Raw genomic sequence first — 16,817 nt, 5'->3', positions numbered from 1 at the left:
ATATCTAATTTAATATCTAATATATACAAGTAATTGCTAGAAGAGGCATTGGTTAGCACATATCAGTCTGAGTGAAACATCTCTTTTTGATCAAATGAGGATCCAAAGGTCAGGGAGGGATTGAAACCTCGTTGCTTGAGGTTGATATGCAGAGGCACTCTTCTATCAATAGGCTTCCTCTCTCGGTCCACAGCTCTTTCACTGGCTTCTGATAGGCCTGCATCTGTCTCATTTGTTAGTTGCTAGGCAACAGGCCTTCTGTGTGTGTGCGCGTGTGCATGTGTGCTCACACGTTGCTGTGGCAATGTCAGGCTTTAGAGAGGGGGGGGGGGGGGAGAAAGGGAGATGTTGAAAATAGAGAGAAAGGCAGATGAGAGAGAAGTACTCAGAGAGGTGAGAGGAAAGAAATGAGAATGAGTCAGAGCACTGATGAAGCTGAGGGACTGGAGAGGAGAGAGCCAAAATGCACTAGATTGTCGCTGGCCTTTCCTGCAGCCGAGCTGCATATATATACAGGCCTGCCACTATCTTAGCGAGGTCACTGGCAAAGACAGCGTGATTTACCAGACTGGCAGGCAGGCAGCAAGCCCTGAGCTGTTATTGGATGGAACAGAGAGGTGTAAGGGAGAGTGGACGTGCTCAGAATAGAAAATCAGACAGTGATTGGATTCCTCCCCACATCTCACTCCTCTCTTGCTCCCTGGCTCTCTCTCCTCCTAGATAATAGGACCACTCCCACTCACATTTCAGATATATTTTGTCATATCCAGATGTGGTCATCCTCAAATCAGCATTTAAGCATAACATTGACTTTAAAGTAGAGAAGGCACAAAAGATTCACATCTCATAACGTCGTATTTTACCAGAAACTTTTTTTTTGCTGAAAATGCAAAGTAGTTAGCATATCTCATGTGTGATTTTCTATTTTTCTTTTTTAATAAAACTGTAGAAGCTTGGCCTCCACCCGCAGAAGCAGAGATAATCACAGTTCTTTAATACAGCACTATGCACAAAGTAATTCTGCGTCTTTTGTAGGCATGTATTTTCTTTTTTCGCATAATGCATCTTCTCTCTGTGCTTGTTTTTGCATTAGCACATATGGTAAATGGCCTGTATTTATATAGCGCTTTACTAGTCCCTAAGGACCCCAAAGCGCTTTACATATCCAGTCATCCACCCATTCACACACACATTCACACACTGGTGATGGCAAGCTACATTGTAGCCACAGCCACCCTGGGGTGCACTGACAGCGGCGAGGCTGCCGGACACTGGCGCCACCGGGCCCTCTGACCACCACCAGTAGGCAACGGGTGAAGTGTCTTGCCCAAGGACACAACGACCGAGACTGTCCAAGCACAATGATTTGGTACAGTTTTGTTTTGTTTTTTAGGGGGGGGGGGGTTTGCTTGTTTTTTTATCTATAATTTGAAGATTTTATAATGCTTTATAATCAATAATATATATATATATATATATATATATATATATATATATATATATATATATATAGATAGATATAGATAGATATAGATAGATAGATATAGATAGATAGATAGATAGATAGATAGATATATATATATATATATATATATATATATATATATATATATATATATATATATATATATAGATAGATATAGATATATCAAATCTAAATAATGGGAAGCGAGGCAGAATAAATATGATTATTTGGTGTTAAATTTTAACTTAAATTCCTATTGCACCCTCAAAATTAATAAGAAAATAAAGTTCTTCATTATAAACAAACATAGATGCTTTCTCCTTGTACTCAAAATTAAGTGGTCTGCTTTTTCCAATAACTACCAAGTGTGGAAAAACTCTGTGGCTTTTTTACTGGTGAGAAATCTGTATTTGAGGTAAATAGGTTGGGGCTGAAAATGTATTTTGCATCAGCACTTTTTATGTGGAATTGTAACTGGTAAATTCACCATGAATTGTCAAATGGATAACCTAGCAGGAGATATGAGGATTTGTGCTCCCAACTAAGATCTTTATTATCTTTTAAATATAGATGCTAAAAGATGTTTTTCACCATTACATTTCTGCCAAAGGGAGTTTGTATTGCTTTACCAGTTTGTGTAATCCTCTAACGTATCACAGTATTTAGGGGTGAGTCATGCTAAATCAAGGCTGTGTCAGTATCTGTTCTTAGGCATTATTTTGAACTGGTGTCTTTGGTTGAGTACACTTGAAAGCAGAGGTGTGGACTCGAGTCACATGACTTGGACTCGAGTCAGACTCGAGTCATTAATTTTATGACTTTAGACTTGACTTGAAAAAATGTTCTAAGACTTGTGACTTGACTTGGACTTTTACACCAATGACTTGGGACTTGAATTGGACTTGAACCGGTTTACTTGAAAAGACTTGATATTTTACCCCAAATATAAAATTTAACATGCATATTATATAGAGATTGAAAATGTGACGTCATTCAGGGGTAAAACCGCAAAGGATTCTGGGAACTCGTGGCAAGAGGTACTAGCGCACACAGCCTTTCAATTGAAATCAGTCACACAGCGATAAAAAGAAACACAAAAATGTCAAGAAGCTGTTGTATTATTAACTGCAATAGCCGGTCGCATGACAGCCACGGGAAGCCGACGGGTAAAGAGATCGGTTGTTATCGGATTACGTCGTTGAAGAGAAATTGTTCGAGCCATGTTTCCGAAGTAACAAAGAGGCGACTGGATTGCAGCCATTCAAAGACCAAATATAACGTCCCAGAACACTCCAGCTCACAGATTAGTCTGCTCCAAGCATTTCCACAAAGGCAAGTCTTCTGTTGTAGTTAATGCGTCATTTTCATAACATAATTGGTGATATAGGTTACAAGCAAGTCTGGCGCTGAACAGAAATTGTCGCGCTATGCTCCTTTATTTATTGTGCATAAATAGTGAATTGTCCTGACACAATATTGCGTTTCGCTTCTGTTATTATGGTACATTGACAAAAACATATACTTTTATTCACAGGGTAAAACAGTTGTTTTGTATCACTAATTGCCCAGTGCGATTACAACATACAATATTATTGTCACTGCTGCATTTCTGTGATGCTACCAGAAATTATTTCCACTGCTAATTAATTACCGTTGAGCTCAAAGGTTATATTAATAAACGGTTAACGAATGTGTATTTATGAAGACGATTTGTGAGACTGGTAAACTTATGATACGTACGATGGTCTTTCGTTCTACACGGTGCATTTCAAGGTCCTGTACCCATCCGTCGGTAAACTGTACCTGGGCTTGTTGCAGTGACCTGAAGTTACTAAACTTCACGAGTGTATGCACTCACTCCAAGAAGCGTATAATTATAAATATGCATATAAATATGCTACGATGAGATAGCTGACTTCATCTAACTAGCAAATGTTGTCCAGGCTACGTTGGTGATGCAGTTTTTTTTAATATGTATGATATTTTTGTCATGCGATTTTAAAGCTGGTCCTACAACCGCATCCAAGAATAACATGCAGCGTATCTCAGAACTGTCGGTGAAAATTATTCTTGGAGCTAGGTTTAATTGAGCTGCATTTTAAAGAGGTGCAATTTCACAATTTGTGTATATTTTCTAAGTTCACTATTTTGTCATGTGTTGAGAAAAACACAGATTTAAAAATTACATGGTCTAATATTTACATTTAGCATAACTGCAACATGCTTTTTTTCGTTTTTTTTTTAAAGACTCGAAAGGACTTGAAATTCAAAATTTCAGACTTGTGACTTGACTCGGACTTTTACACCAGTGACTTGAGACTCGACTCTGACTTGCCTGACATTACTTGAGACTTGACTTGAGACTTGAGGATAAAGACTTGAGACTTACTTGAGACTTGCAAAACAATGACTTGGTCCCACCTCTGCTTGAAAGGCCTTGATCTTACTAGAGCTCTAGATCCAGAATGCAAAGAATCACAACTGCAACTCCTGAGCATCTCTGCTATGAGGACATTTGACCTGCATAACACTTGTTTCACCATTTATGATACAATGGAGAAGTCATGGCACATCTGTTAGCCAACATCAAGATACGAGTTGACTGCTTGGCAGTTTGTGTGTGTGTGTTTGTGTGCGCGGTGCTGATTCGTATCTGATTGTGCAATATGCAGCGAGGTCGATACACGCACGACGCACACAAACACGAGCACAGGCAGACACAGCAACATGCCCATCCCTGTGTGCAGCTGCTGCACTGTTCAGCTGTCAGAGTGGAAAATTTGAGGTGTGTTTTTGTGTGTACATTGAGAGTTGGGAGTGGCGCGGGGCTGGGGCAAACAATTGCTTTTCAAATCTGCACCTGTACCTCTGCTATAGTTGTTTGTGTCTTTATGTCTCTGTTTTCCCCATACATAATCAAAATTGTCTGTCTGTATTAGAGCAGCTGCTTGGTTGTGCTGGCTATGGTAGAGTTTGGTCTGTGAGCCTTTGAGGTTGAGGTGTTTTGCAGTTTTATTGCAGCAGATATATGCAATAGCATTTTCATTTATATAACAGCACTTCTTATATGCTTGATAAGAAAACTCCATGTGTGTCACTGTACACATTATCTTTAAATAGAACATTAATTTTGTATGAGCGGGCACACTAATGTCCCTTGTGCTTTAAAAGAAATAAATTCACAGCTGTGTGCCCTTTTATTAAATGCTACTGCATTTATGTCCATTCTTCTATTTTATCTGCCTTGTAGGCTTTGAAACCATTGTAAACTAACTCTTGAAGTTGACCTCATGCCAGTGCAAGTGTGCTTGTGATGTGTCCCAGTGCTTCTGCAAGTATGCACATGGTATGCTGCAATATGCTGAAGTGTTGGCCTCCATCTGACCGCAGAGGGAGTGGCTCGGGATAGAGAGGATGCTACAGGAGGATGAAGAGAGAGAGGGACAGGGGGCATAGAAAGAATGGTGTGTGTGTTTATTCAGGGGTGAGAGAAGCTTGGAGAGTAGTACTGGCAGGTCCGGTCCTTCATTTAGAAGAGATTGCTTCTCTGGCTCAACACTCACCACTCCTTTCTGCAGTTATCTCCATGGCCACGTCTAACTTGGCTGACGTCATGCATAATACATTAAAACTCAACAGTGCAGTGCGTGTTTTTTTTGTTTCTTTCTCCCTACCCCTGATGTCAGGGAGCGAGTCAGCAGGCAACAGTTAATTGGTTGCTTATAAACTTAAAATGTATTGCCCCGTTGATTAAAAATGTAACTACAGATGATTTGTCTCTGAAATGCATATTTTATATATCTACTTTGCAAACCCAAAAGTTGTGAAGAGAAGAGAATTGAAATGGGACACCGTTACAACAAACACATTTGACAAAACTTTGTAAAACACAAACAAAAGCTAGGCTGGAAAATGTAAATGAACTGTTGAATTTAGTAACTCATACAGCCACAACAAAAACCCTCAGATTATCCTGCAGCTACTTATGAGTAACAGGACAGAGATGAGGAAGACGTGAGGACGGTTCCTCACTACAAATAGAGTGCGTTAATTAATAATTCTGGGATGTTTTGGTTGAACAGCCCTCTTCGTGTTATGTCACAAGTAGCTAAGGGATTTGTTCTAAAATTATCCTTTTAATTTATTATTAACTTTCTTGTGTGCTCTGTAACCCTGTCTTTCGTTGCCTTAAACTCAGGTCATGGTCTTGTGTCGTGACATTCCATTGAAAAAAAAAAAAATTCTTCTTCCAGTTTGGAAGTCCCTTAGGTTTTTGCCAGAAAGTTTAACTTTGATCTCACATGTCCACAGAATATTATCTAGCAACATTATCCAGCAAGTCTTGTGAAATATCTGGAGAGTCTTTTCAGATGTGCTGCGATGTCCTGATATGAACACCATTCTTATTCAGTGTTTCTTCTTATTGTGGACAAGTTGTCGAGATTTGTGCAGTTGTTCTGCTGTTACCTTTTGGTCTTTTTTCACCTAATTTGGGATTATTTTTGGTGTGCTCTTTACAGGACGCCCATTCCCAGGTAGTGGACCTGAATTCTAGCCATTTGTAAATGCTTCTAGCCTGAAAATGTAGTAGCAATCTTGCCATGGTTCACATCAACTGATCTCTCTCGAAAAGACACGGCTTTGACAGTAATCAGACTTTGTATGCCTTTATTTATAGGGAGTGACACCTCTTAAGCCACACTTACAATCTCATCTCCTTAATTGGAACACCTGACACCAAGTAGGTTTAGGCAAAGTCAGTGGCACAAAAGTGTACCGTGTGGAATTTCTCAGTGTGTTTTATCATATTGCATTTGTCTCCGGTTTGAAGGCCGCGTTTTATGACTAATCAATGTAGAAATCCTGATCATTCCTTATGGGTCACCAATGTTTCTGGCACCTTAAAGATAGCAAATGCTTAAACTTCTTTTCAACCGTTAACACCTCAAAACACCTGAAAGTTGTTTTGTTCGCTGGCCTAGATTACTATTCAGCACCACTTTAACGCACTCCCACTATATGCAAGCTCATGATCACTTACATTTCTGAATATGTAGATAAAACCCACCAAGTAATTGAGTGGGAGTAGTTTTTGCAGTGGTTGCCAAGTTAGTAATGTCTGGTTTCCATTACACATCATCTTCTAAAGGCTGAAATTAAACTAAATAGTGTAATGTTAATCAAACACTCATTTTCTTTAGTAATGTTGAATGAATTTGCAGTTTGTTCTTGGAGAAAATTACTTTGTCTGTTGGTTGTAAAACATCCCAAAGTGACATTTTGTAGAAATCTTGTATGTACACTCATAAATGGACATATGAAATTAATCAACTGTTCAGCGGCGAAACACAGACACACTGTCAGCAGATATTGGGTGTCTTGTTATTGGCATGAAATTACACAGGAAATGATGCCCCTTGGTTTTGAACAGGGTTTCCTCTCCATGTGTGCCTTTGTGTGACTGCAAGCTTGCAAACAGCATTTTCTTGTGTTTCACATATCAGCGAAATGCTCGGTTGCTATTATCATCTATCATAGTAGTCCCAAAATAGTGCAGATTATTGTTCTAGAAGCCTCGCTGACCCAGTTTAATGTGTGTGTCTGTGCGTGGCTGCAGTGTTTGTTTATTTCTGAGAGCGGTCGACCTTCCTGTCACTTTGTTTGGTGTGGTGAGAGGTGGGAGTTGAGGGAGATTGCAGCAAGTGCCTACCAGTAGCAAAGAGGGACTAACAATGAACTGTGCGAGTGAGGAAGGTGCCTGTGGTTTGCTGTGTTTCTCATGTCTTATTCTTTACAGCTGTAAAGGGGGTCAGCACGTCCACTGCAGTTGTGTGCCTATCTGGTTGGCTGGCTGGCTGTCTTGACTTGACTGACTTGCCTGGAAGGATATAAATAGCAGTCTTTGAATAGGATAACTGCAGAGCGAAGGGAAGAAGGGTGGGGGGAGGGGAGGGGAGTGGAGATGGAAGTGGCGCCAGGGAAGATAGGAGTGCCAGTGTCTCAAAGTAGAGGGAAAAAATAATGCAGCCATGGCCTCATCTGTTCACTCACTCAGTCAGTCACAGGGATGATCACATTTGGACGCACTCTTTAGAGAAAGTACATTACAGAGGAGAGAATTGAGGAAAGGATTGTATGATTAATTCATGGCCCTGTGAAGCAGGCGGCCATGAAGGAAAGGCAGTGGATAGTAATGCACATATTGTTGTGTACTTGCACGTAAGGCAAAGTAGACACTAAGAACACAGAGGACAATAAACTGTACAGAACTCTCATGGTTTATTGTGAATTTACAATAAAACCACTTATACCAGAGATGATTGTTTTTGTTGTTGTTGCTGTAATACAATGGATCACCTTCCTTAGTCACTATGGCAAGGATGCCATAAATTAGTACAGGGTAAAGCCCACAATTACAAGGGCTGGCTAGCTTTGGCGGTAAGTAGCTGTTTGGGTTTTTGTTGAGACGTGCCGGTTAAATTTCTAAAGACATTCCTCAGCTGTTCCAAGGCCCACAACATGTGCATTATGCAATATCTTGGACATAGTCTGCCCTGTTGTCATTCCCAAATTCTAGTATGTCAGCACTTAAGATGTAGCTGATATGAATAGCATGCCTCTGTTAAAAGTAATTGTACTTTGATTGGGTTTACACTTAACAGAGATTTCTAACAACTTTTTTTAAGTATTCAGGCGACTCTTACTGCTCTTTGGGTTCTGCCTGGTGAACAGATAAGCCCTTTGCCTGCCACAGCTGCAGCTCTCCTCCCTCTTTAAATGCTCTTCCTCCAGAGCCAGGGGTGTAATGGTTGAAAGTGGAGTGCTTGATGTACCACTAATGGCTGCATCGTCTGGCAGTGTGTAAATGTGTTTTCAATGAAACGTCAGGTGCTAAACTCCCCCTCCCCTCCATCCACACACCATTTTGTTTTTCTCTTTGTTCCAGACGGTTGATGACGATGCAATGGCAGCGTGAATGAAGCTTGGCGTGGGGAGAGCTGAACGATGCCCAAAGGTGGGGGTTCTAAAACCCCCCAGCTGGACCACTTCCCACTCAACACCGACATGGTGGAAAAGCAAGGTGGGAAAAAGGTAAGATTGAAAAGCATACAGTAAACACAGTGCACAGCAACAAAGCCTGTTTCACTTGGAGAAACATGAGTTAAAGTAATGACAAAATTAGTTTTAGATTGGGGTTTAGATCATCATTGAACTGAATGACAAAGACACGTGGTCTTCAGCAGAAATCATTTACTCCCTTTAAACAGCACTTTCTGACCTTTTGGTCATAAACCTGAGACGCTCACATCAGTTTAGTTATTTAGTAATTACCAGTTTATCTCCGTAAGCTTGACAGTTCCTTACGCAACATCAAAAAGATTTCTGTCCCAAACTAATGTTGTTGTTTACCAGTCACACCATGCTTTGCATTGGCTCTGTGGACCAGCTGGAGGCAGGTTCTGACTTGTCAGCTTACAGAGCTCATCTCAAATGTACTGTGGAGTAGAGCAATGTATGTGTTGCATCACTCTGCAATTTATAGGTATTTACTTTTAGTTTAACAACCAAAGTAATGAGTAGAATGTAGTGTGTAAATGAAATAATTAAAAAGAGTAAGATTCTTCTTTGCACATTTGATTGTATGGTAAGCTCTGTCCCAGCTCATTCCATGGAAATATAAATATTGATGTATGTTTCTAGGGGTGTGCTGTTCCCATATTTCAGACTGGTTTTTGGTGATCTTTGGTGGTCTTGTTCAGGCTTTGCTTTGCCACACCTCAGCTGTAGCGTGTTGGTTGCTAGCCAGAGTGAATTTAAAAGCAAAGCAATATGGTTTAGAAGTATTTTACACTTGCTACACCAATAGTTGTTGTTGTTTTGGGGTTTGTTTGTTTTTTTTAGTTCAATCAAAGAGACATCATAAGAGACATCATAAAAATTGCTTCATTTAAGCCGTATCCTGTCAGCCTCATGGTAAGCGCATGTATGTGCAGGAAGACGAGCAACCAGTGCAGCTGTAAGAGCATTATGCAGCAACCTAATGAGATTAGTGCAAAAAATTTAAAAGAACGACCCAAATACATTTTTATTTTTCATTTGATTTACAGTGGGGCAAAAAAGTATTTAGTCAGCCACCGATTGTGCAAGTTCCCCCACCTAAAATGATGACAGAGGTCAGTAATTTGCACCAGAGGTACACTTCAACTGTGAGAGACAGAATGTGAAAAAAAAATCCATGAATCCACATGGTAGGATTTGTAAAGAATTTATTCGTAAATCAGGGTGGAAAATAAGTATTTGGTCAATAACAAAAATACAACTCAATACTTTGTAACATAACCTTTGTTGGCAATAACAGAGGTCAAACGTTTACTATAGGTCTTTACCAGGTTTGCACACACAGTAGCTGGTATTTTGGCCCATTCCTCCATGCAGATCTTCTCGAGAGCAGTGATGTTTTGGGGCTGTCGCCGAGCAACACGGACTTTCAACTCCCGCCACAGATTTTCTATGGGGTTGAGGTCTGGAGACTGGCTAGGCCACTCCAGGACTTTCAAATGCTTCTTACGGAGCCACTCCTTTGTTGCCCGGGCGGTGTGTTTTGGATCATTGTCATGTTGGAAGACCCAGCCTCGTTTCATCTTCAAAGTTCTCACTGATGGAAAGAGGTTTTGGCTCAAAATCTCACGATACATGGCCCCATTCATTCTGTCCTTAACACGGATCAGTCGTCCTGTCCCCTTGGCAGAAAAACAGCCCCATAGCATGATGTTTCCACCCCCATGCTTCACAGTAGGTATGGTGTTCTTGGGATGCAACTCAGTATTCTTCTTCCTCCAAACACGACGAGTTGAGTTTATACCAAAAGTTCTACTTTGGTTTCATCTGACCACATGACATTCTCCCAATCCTCTGCTGTATCATCCATGTGCTCTCTGGCAAACTTCAGACAGGCCTGGACATGCACTGGCTTCAGCAGCGGAACACGTCTGGCACTGCGGGATTTGATTCCCTGCCGTTGTAGTGTGTTACTGATGGTGACCTTTGTTACTTTGGTCCCAGCTCTCTGCAGGTCATTCACCAGGTCCCCCCGTGTGGTTCTGGGATCTTTGCTCACCGTTCTCATGATCATTTTGACCCCACGGGATGAGATCTTGCGTGGAGCCCCAGATCGAGGGAGATTATCAGTGGTCTTGTATGTCTTCCATTTTCTGATGATTGCTCCCACAGTTGATTTTTTCACACCAAGCTGCTTGCCTATTGTAGATTCACTCTTCCCAGTCTGGTGCAGGTCTACAATACTTTTCCTGGTGTCCTTCGAAAGCTCTTTGGTCTTGGCCATGGCGGAGTTTGGAGTCTGACTGTTTGAGGCTGTGGACAGGTGTCTTTTATACAGATGATGAGTTCAAACAGGTGCCATTCATACAGGTAACGAGTGGGGGACAGAAAAGCTTCTTACAGAAGACGTTACAGGTCTGTGAGAGCCAGAGATTTTCCTTGTTTGAGGTGACCAAATACTTATTTTCCACCCTGATTTACGAATAAATTCTTTACAAATCCTACCATGTGGATTCATGGATTTTTTTTTTCACATTCTGTCTCTCACAGTTGAAGTGTACCTCTGGTGCAAATTACTGACCTCTGTCATCATTTTAAGTGGGGGAACTTGCACAATCGGTGGCTGACTAAATACTTTTTTGCCCCACTGTATCTCTTTGCTGTTTTACTGTTGTTGTTTGTTATTTCACTAAAAACAGCCAATTCAGCTAATTTATAGTTGCGGATGTATTTATTTGTTGCATTTAATTTTTCTAAGTCGGAAAAGATAGCGTTGACTCAAGACTGATGTTGCCTTACACATATAGATCCCCAGTTGTTTCCCAAGTATAAAAATACAGTGTAATAATTCAACACACTCACTGGATCGCTACTAGGTATCAGCAGATACCCAAAGCCAGGGTACTGTAGAAGAACGTAAGATATCTGATTGGTTTTTATTCTGTTTTTTGCAAATGTCATTTGACTCCATGACATGGAAATGGGGCAAAAGTGAAACCTGTGCATAGTTATGCACTGTCCCCTCTCTGACAACATGGGCTATCAAAATAGGTATGTTCAAATCACATGAATGCATAAGCACTGGTATGTGCAAAAGTTAAATCAAACAGAAAAATGGGAATGAAGCAGATTTTTTTTTTTTTAATTTGAGAAGTTCATGTGTGCATGTGATGCAGTTCTGGACTTCAGACTTCTCTCTAACCTTTCTGTGCATACATTATAATGTATGTTAATAAGGTGATGCTCTTTAGGTTGGGCTTTTCCCATCAGTGCAGTGTTTTACATCTTGAGCTTGTTAGAACACTAAAGTCAGTCTGGGATGACATAAATGGGATGTCCTAAATCCACTGAGGAACAGTTGCAGGTTTTTCAAGAAAAACCTCCCTGACGAGTACCTTTTAAAATACAAAAATAAAATTAAATAAAATTTCTTTCTCAAACTCACTTTAGCTTACTGCCTAAAATGTTTAAGTGTTACTATATATCAGGCGTAGGAAGCTTACTATAAGGCATCAAATCTCTGTCTGTCTTCTTTTGCACAATCAGGAGTTCAGCAACGAAACCTGCAACACAGATGAACGTTAATCTGCATCCACACTGTTCACTAAAACTTTGAAATTGGTGCTTAGTTCCCTTGATAACCCTATATGTTTTTACTACCAGGTCATATGTTAAACACCAGTTTGTTTTACTCTCATTAGTAGTTGCTTGACTCACTTGCCTTGAAGTTGAAAATGGTTTATCTCAGGTCCCTGCCAGTGGTTATTTCTTTATTGCATATTATGACATTAACATGCTACCTAGTAACCACTTACCAACAGGCTAAAACAACCCTTTTTAAGATCATATGTAACACCTAATAAAAGTATCCCATTATTTTTAATTTCATAACGGTAACATCTAATTTATAGCCACAAAGCATTACACTCATGTTACTTGGTTTGGCAACCAAACAACAGACTAAAATCACAGACCAAACCATACTGTAGCTTGGGCACCAGCATGTACTAGTCATCAACTCATGATAGGTTGCGATTCCCCCTCCCTGACTTTTTTCTTGTTGATGTTGGTTAATGTCTCTTTACTTGACTTGTACAGATTTTATAAGTGTCGCCACAATAAGTGGTGTAAAGTTGTGATTTAGTAGGGGAATCTATATAGACTGCATGCTTACTTTAATAAAAAATTTGCATTTGGTATGTGTACTGTATTGCAAGACAAATGATACAATATATTGTGGTATGAATACTTTATTCCACCAGTCCTGCATATTTGCTATATTTTGTTTTCTTCTTGCCACATCTTCGACTGAGCTATTATTTAATACAACATACCTGCGCAGGTCTTTGTACTTGCGTAATCTTCTTACTCTCAGTTGTATCTTGTAGTTATTAATGATTGATAAACAGCTCGACGGAGATTCCTTTTAATTAAACTATAGTTCTTGCATTTGACTTCAGCACAAATGCTTAATTAAATAATGGACTATTGCATAATAGACTTGGGTTCAGTGTTTGTTGTCTTAAAAAGCCCTAAGTCACATGTCTGAAGTGCTTTTGAATTGGTGTCACCTTATTGCCCAGTTATGACGTATTCACTACCTTGAATTTGACACAGATACTGTCGTCACTGTTTGTGTTGGAACAAAGTTTTGGGCGCAGCTTGATGATGTCATGTGTGTACTAACTGTTCAGCTACCAGCAGCAGCTCTGAGAGGTGTAGAAAGCAGAGGTACAGCTTATGCAGGCATGGATTTACAACCCTCTGCAAAGGATTGCATCAGACTCTGGTATGGAGGGAGGGAGGGAAAGAAGCGAACAGGGGTGGGTGGAAAACTGAGTGAGACGAAGAGAGCACGCATTGCTAGGAGACCACCAAACAGGGTGTCGTGTGAAGGCAGATCAGAGGAAAGTCTTGAGTTGTCAAAGCTTTGCTTACACTTAATTCTCCAAAATCAACCCGGTTGAACTTTAGAGATTTGAGTTGGTGAATTGACCATTTTTCCCCAGTCCAGTTAACCAGAGCTATATGATGGTTCTTTTGTTTGTTTGTTTGCTTTAAGAAATAATTCACATAGTGTTTTCCATGCTTAAGATGTACTGTAGCTTTAAACGTATGCATCATAATTTCGCTCAAATGGTGTGTTCTCTCTTTGTGGGAGTGAGCGGGGATGCAGACGGGCAGACAGAAAGATCAGCTCATTGTAGCTACACTGTTTGTCTCTACTGTACCATGACATCATGGTCTTATGACTGGGGCAGGGCAGGGGGAGGAGTTCAAAGAGTTGATACATAATAGAAAACCTGCCCTCAGGATAGAGATAGATGAGCAGGGTACTGAAGATAGGACAGAGAAATTAGGTGAATTAAAGCGTCTGTTTGTACGTTATCTCACCTCTGTCTTGCATCTTACGTTATGAGTCCTTAAACCTGTGTAGTTAACGGAGTCGTCAAATGATTAGATCCTTCCTGTAGAAGTTTTGCTTGAGCATTTGTATAGGGAGTTATAGGGAGCTATAGTGGACTGATTTTTTTTATTTTTCACTCTGTGCTGAATCCTGTGTATGCTTTTTGTTTTTTGTTTTTGAACGCTTAATCACAGATGGTGTCGTCTGAATCATACATGGAGTCATTGCTGAAATTCCAGTATTGACTACTGTATTGTAAGAGAGTACATTTAGACTTTCACGATACCGACCAGAACCTTACATGACAAATAATGTAATTATGAAAAACACTTTTCTTTTTAGGTAATATCATTTATTTTTAAAAAAAGATCCTTTAAAAGCATGGTATCCTTTTAATGCCACAACAATGTCCCATTTTTAGCATATAAACAGTATCAGCTCTCTTTTGTTTTATTTTATTTTTGTTGTTGTTTATGGACTGATTCTTATAGCGCTTTTCTACTCTCCTGGAGTACTCAAAGTGCTCTGTACAACACGCTGCATTCACCCATACACACCCTTTCACCCAAGCACTGTAATCTATACTGTCAGTGCATTACTGTCCTTCATACGTGTTCATACTCCGATGGATGCATTGGAGAGCAAGTCGGGGTTAGTATCTTGCCCAAGGATATTTGGCATGCATACTGGGGGAGCCAGGGATCGAACCACCAACCTTCCAATCAGCAGCTGACTTCCTCTACCTCCTTAGCATAAGCATGTAGTACATTAAATATAGAAACCTAAATACATGAGTCATGACTTAAATCCCTGATAAACCCACCACAGTGGTCGCAATGATCACGGCCCCAATCTTGTCTCACAGTCACTCACATTTATACCCACCGTTAAGGCGCAGGAAACCACTGCAGTATTCTCCTGAGCGATAGGTGTCACCACTCAGACAATATCGCCACAGAAGAAGTAGTCAAAACACGGAAGCAAAGACTTTGTCGGGTGTTGTTTTGCAAAGGTTTTTCCACACAATCGTACACTCGTGTCTTCAACCCAGCTGCGGCAGCCACGGCACAACGTGCCAGGTTACAAAGATCTTGAGGTGCACAAATGGCCAAAGCGCTGCAAAGTGTCACACAACACACTATGTGATGTCAAAATCAGCACGCAAAATATCAAGCATAATAGGTCCATTACTGGGGGACACGTTAAAAACATTTTTTGTTACACAGATGCAACACTTGTCTTTTAATATTGTGTTTTTGTCATCTACAAATATCTCTAAGTGTCCACTTTGAATTGATTCCTAATGTATTGCAATTAGGAATGCAGCGTATGGCTTTGACTTCATATATTTGCTCAGTGAGAAGCTACTGCTTTCCTCTTTAAAAATAATTCTGTGTTGAATTCTGTGTATTCTAGTTAAAAATGTATATAAATTAATAATGAATAATTGTTAGTAGCTCGTTGTAAGAGATACAAACCCAGCTTCAGTTCCATTCCCAAGCCTGGATAAATGAAACGGCTGCATTAGGAAGGGCATCCAGCGTAAAATCTGTGCCAAATCACATATGTGCATCCATCAGCTGTGGCGACTCCTAAAGAAAGGGACCAACATAAAGTAGCTTTAATAATGAATAATTATTTACTGCTACCACACAAGAAACTATTATGAAGATGACATCATAAACAACTTGTAGACATCTTCCACTGTTTGTGGTCTGTGGGGGTCTTTTTGTTTGTTTTTAAAAAAGGTATTCTGGATAAATTAGTTTGCATGAGCACCCAAACACAGAACAACCGTTAAGTTAAGCTGGGCAAACACATAAGTATTTACATCTGTTGATAGCAGATACACAGGGGTTTGTGATTGTTTCCAGCAGCTGTAGACCACAGAGCCAAGCCGGCGTCAGCTTAGCCTCCTCTCCCTGTGCCTGGCTCTTTTACTGTGGCCAGGAATCTAGGAGGAAACTCTGGAAAAACTTTTGCTTTGAGAAGCTCTTAATAGCTAGAAGAGTCAGGCCAGTGAATTCAGTAGGAAGGTATAGCCAGAGACATTATGAAAGAGGGACACAGCGACTTAAAAATATGGTGGTAGATGTATAACCTCCAGGGGGGAAAAGCTTTTTATAAACGGAGTTTGCGGTCAGCAAACTTGTGCAGTCTTTTATCAGATGTTATTTCCTGGTGACCATTGAAATTAAAGTTAATTTAATTAATGCTTCAAAATGTGCCTGAGGGTGTTTTCAAGGTGGCAGCTGAGTCAGGAATTGCTTCTAGGACTTTAAAGTAAGGTAGACAAATAAAGTGCACTGCTCTGATGAAGACACTTGCTCACCCCAGTTTTTTGTTGCTTTCACAGGATAAGGTGTTATCAAACAAGACTCCCAAATTGGATCGCAATGATGGGGTCAAAGAGATGAAAGAAAAGGCCTCTAAAAGGAAGCTGCCCTTCACTGCTGGAGCAAATGGAGACCAGAAAGATTCTGACTCAGGTAAGGCTGTATTGCTGTGTGTTTACGCTCATGTTTCTGCATCTCGATCACCTTGTGACTTTGTATAGACTCAACTGGTTCTTATATAGCGCTTTTCTACTCTACCTGAGCACTCAGTGCGGAAATCAAAGAGAACGGAGAGTAGTTAGCACTGGTGTGCGAACAGGGCTTGACCTATGTGAAGTGAAAGTGCTCCCAACTTTGAATTAGCTGGTTGTTTGAGAATCAAGGAGTTTGTACCTACAATCATAGTCTAAAAGGAGAGGAAGACCACACAAAATCATGATCCAATTAAGTGGGGATTTGGGCAACATACAAGCCTGACCAGGCCTGGGTTTGGTAAGGCTCCAGCTGTTTTCTTTTAATTAGGGAGAGAAGGACTAGTCCTCACGCTTGT

The 16,817-nt window shown here is 40.4% G+C and overlaps 1 protein-coding gene across 2 annotated transcripts in view; it reads left to right on the top strand.

Annotated features, from left to right (window-relative positions):
* ankrd11 (ankyrin repeat domain 11) overlaps window positions 1–16,817 on the top strand; it is a 116,662-nt gene that overhangs the window by 81,990 nt on the left and 17,855 nt on the right. For both annotated transcript variants that reach the window (XM_085345095.1, XM_085345035.1), the window contains exons 3-4: window positions 8,412–8,557; window positions 16,288–16,420. In XM_085345095.1, coding sequence (XP_085201221.1) covers window positions 8,471–8,557; window positions 16,288–16,420 — 220 coding nt within the window. In that variant the 5' untranslated portion in view covers window positions 8,412–8,470. The remainder of the gene's footprint in view (window positions 1–8,411; window positions 8,558–16,287; window positions 16,421–16,817) is intronic.

This window comes from Diplotaxodon limnothrissa, linkage group LG1 (genome assembly GCF_057381915.1).
Source record: "Diplotaxodon limnothrissa isolate DT_005_m linkage group LG1, D_limnothrissa_male_GT1.1, whole genome shotgun sequence".
NCBI classification, from domain to species: domain Eukaryota; kingdom Metazoa; phylum Chordata; class Actinopteri; order Cichliformes; family Cichlidae; genus Diplotaxodon; species Diplotaxodon limnothrissa.
This window is presented reverse-complemented; position numbering and strand designations above follow the sequence as displayed.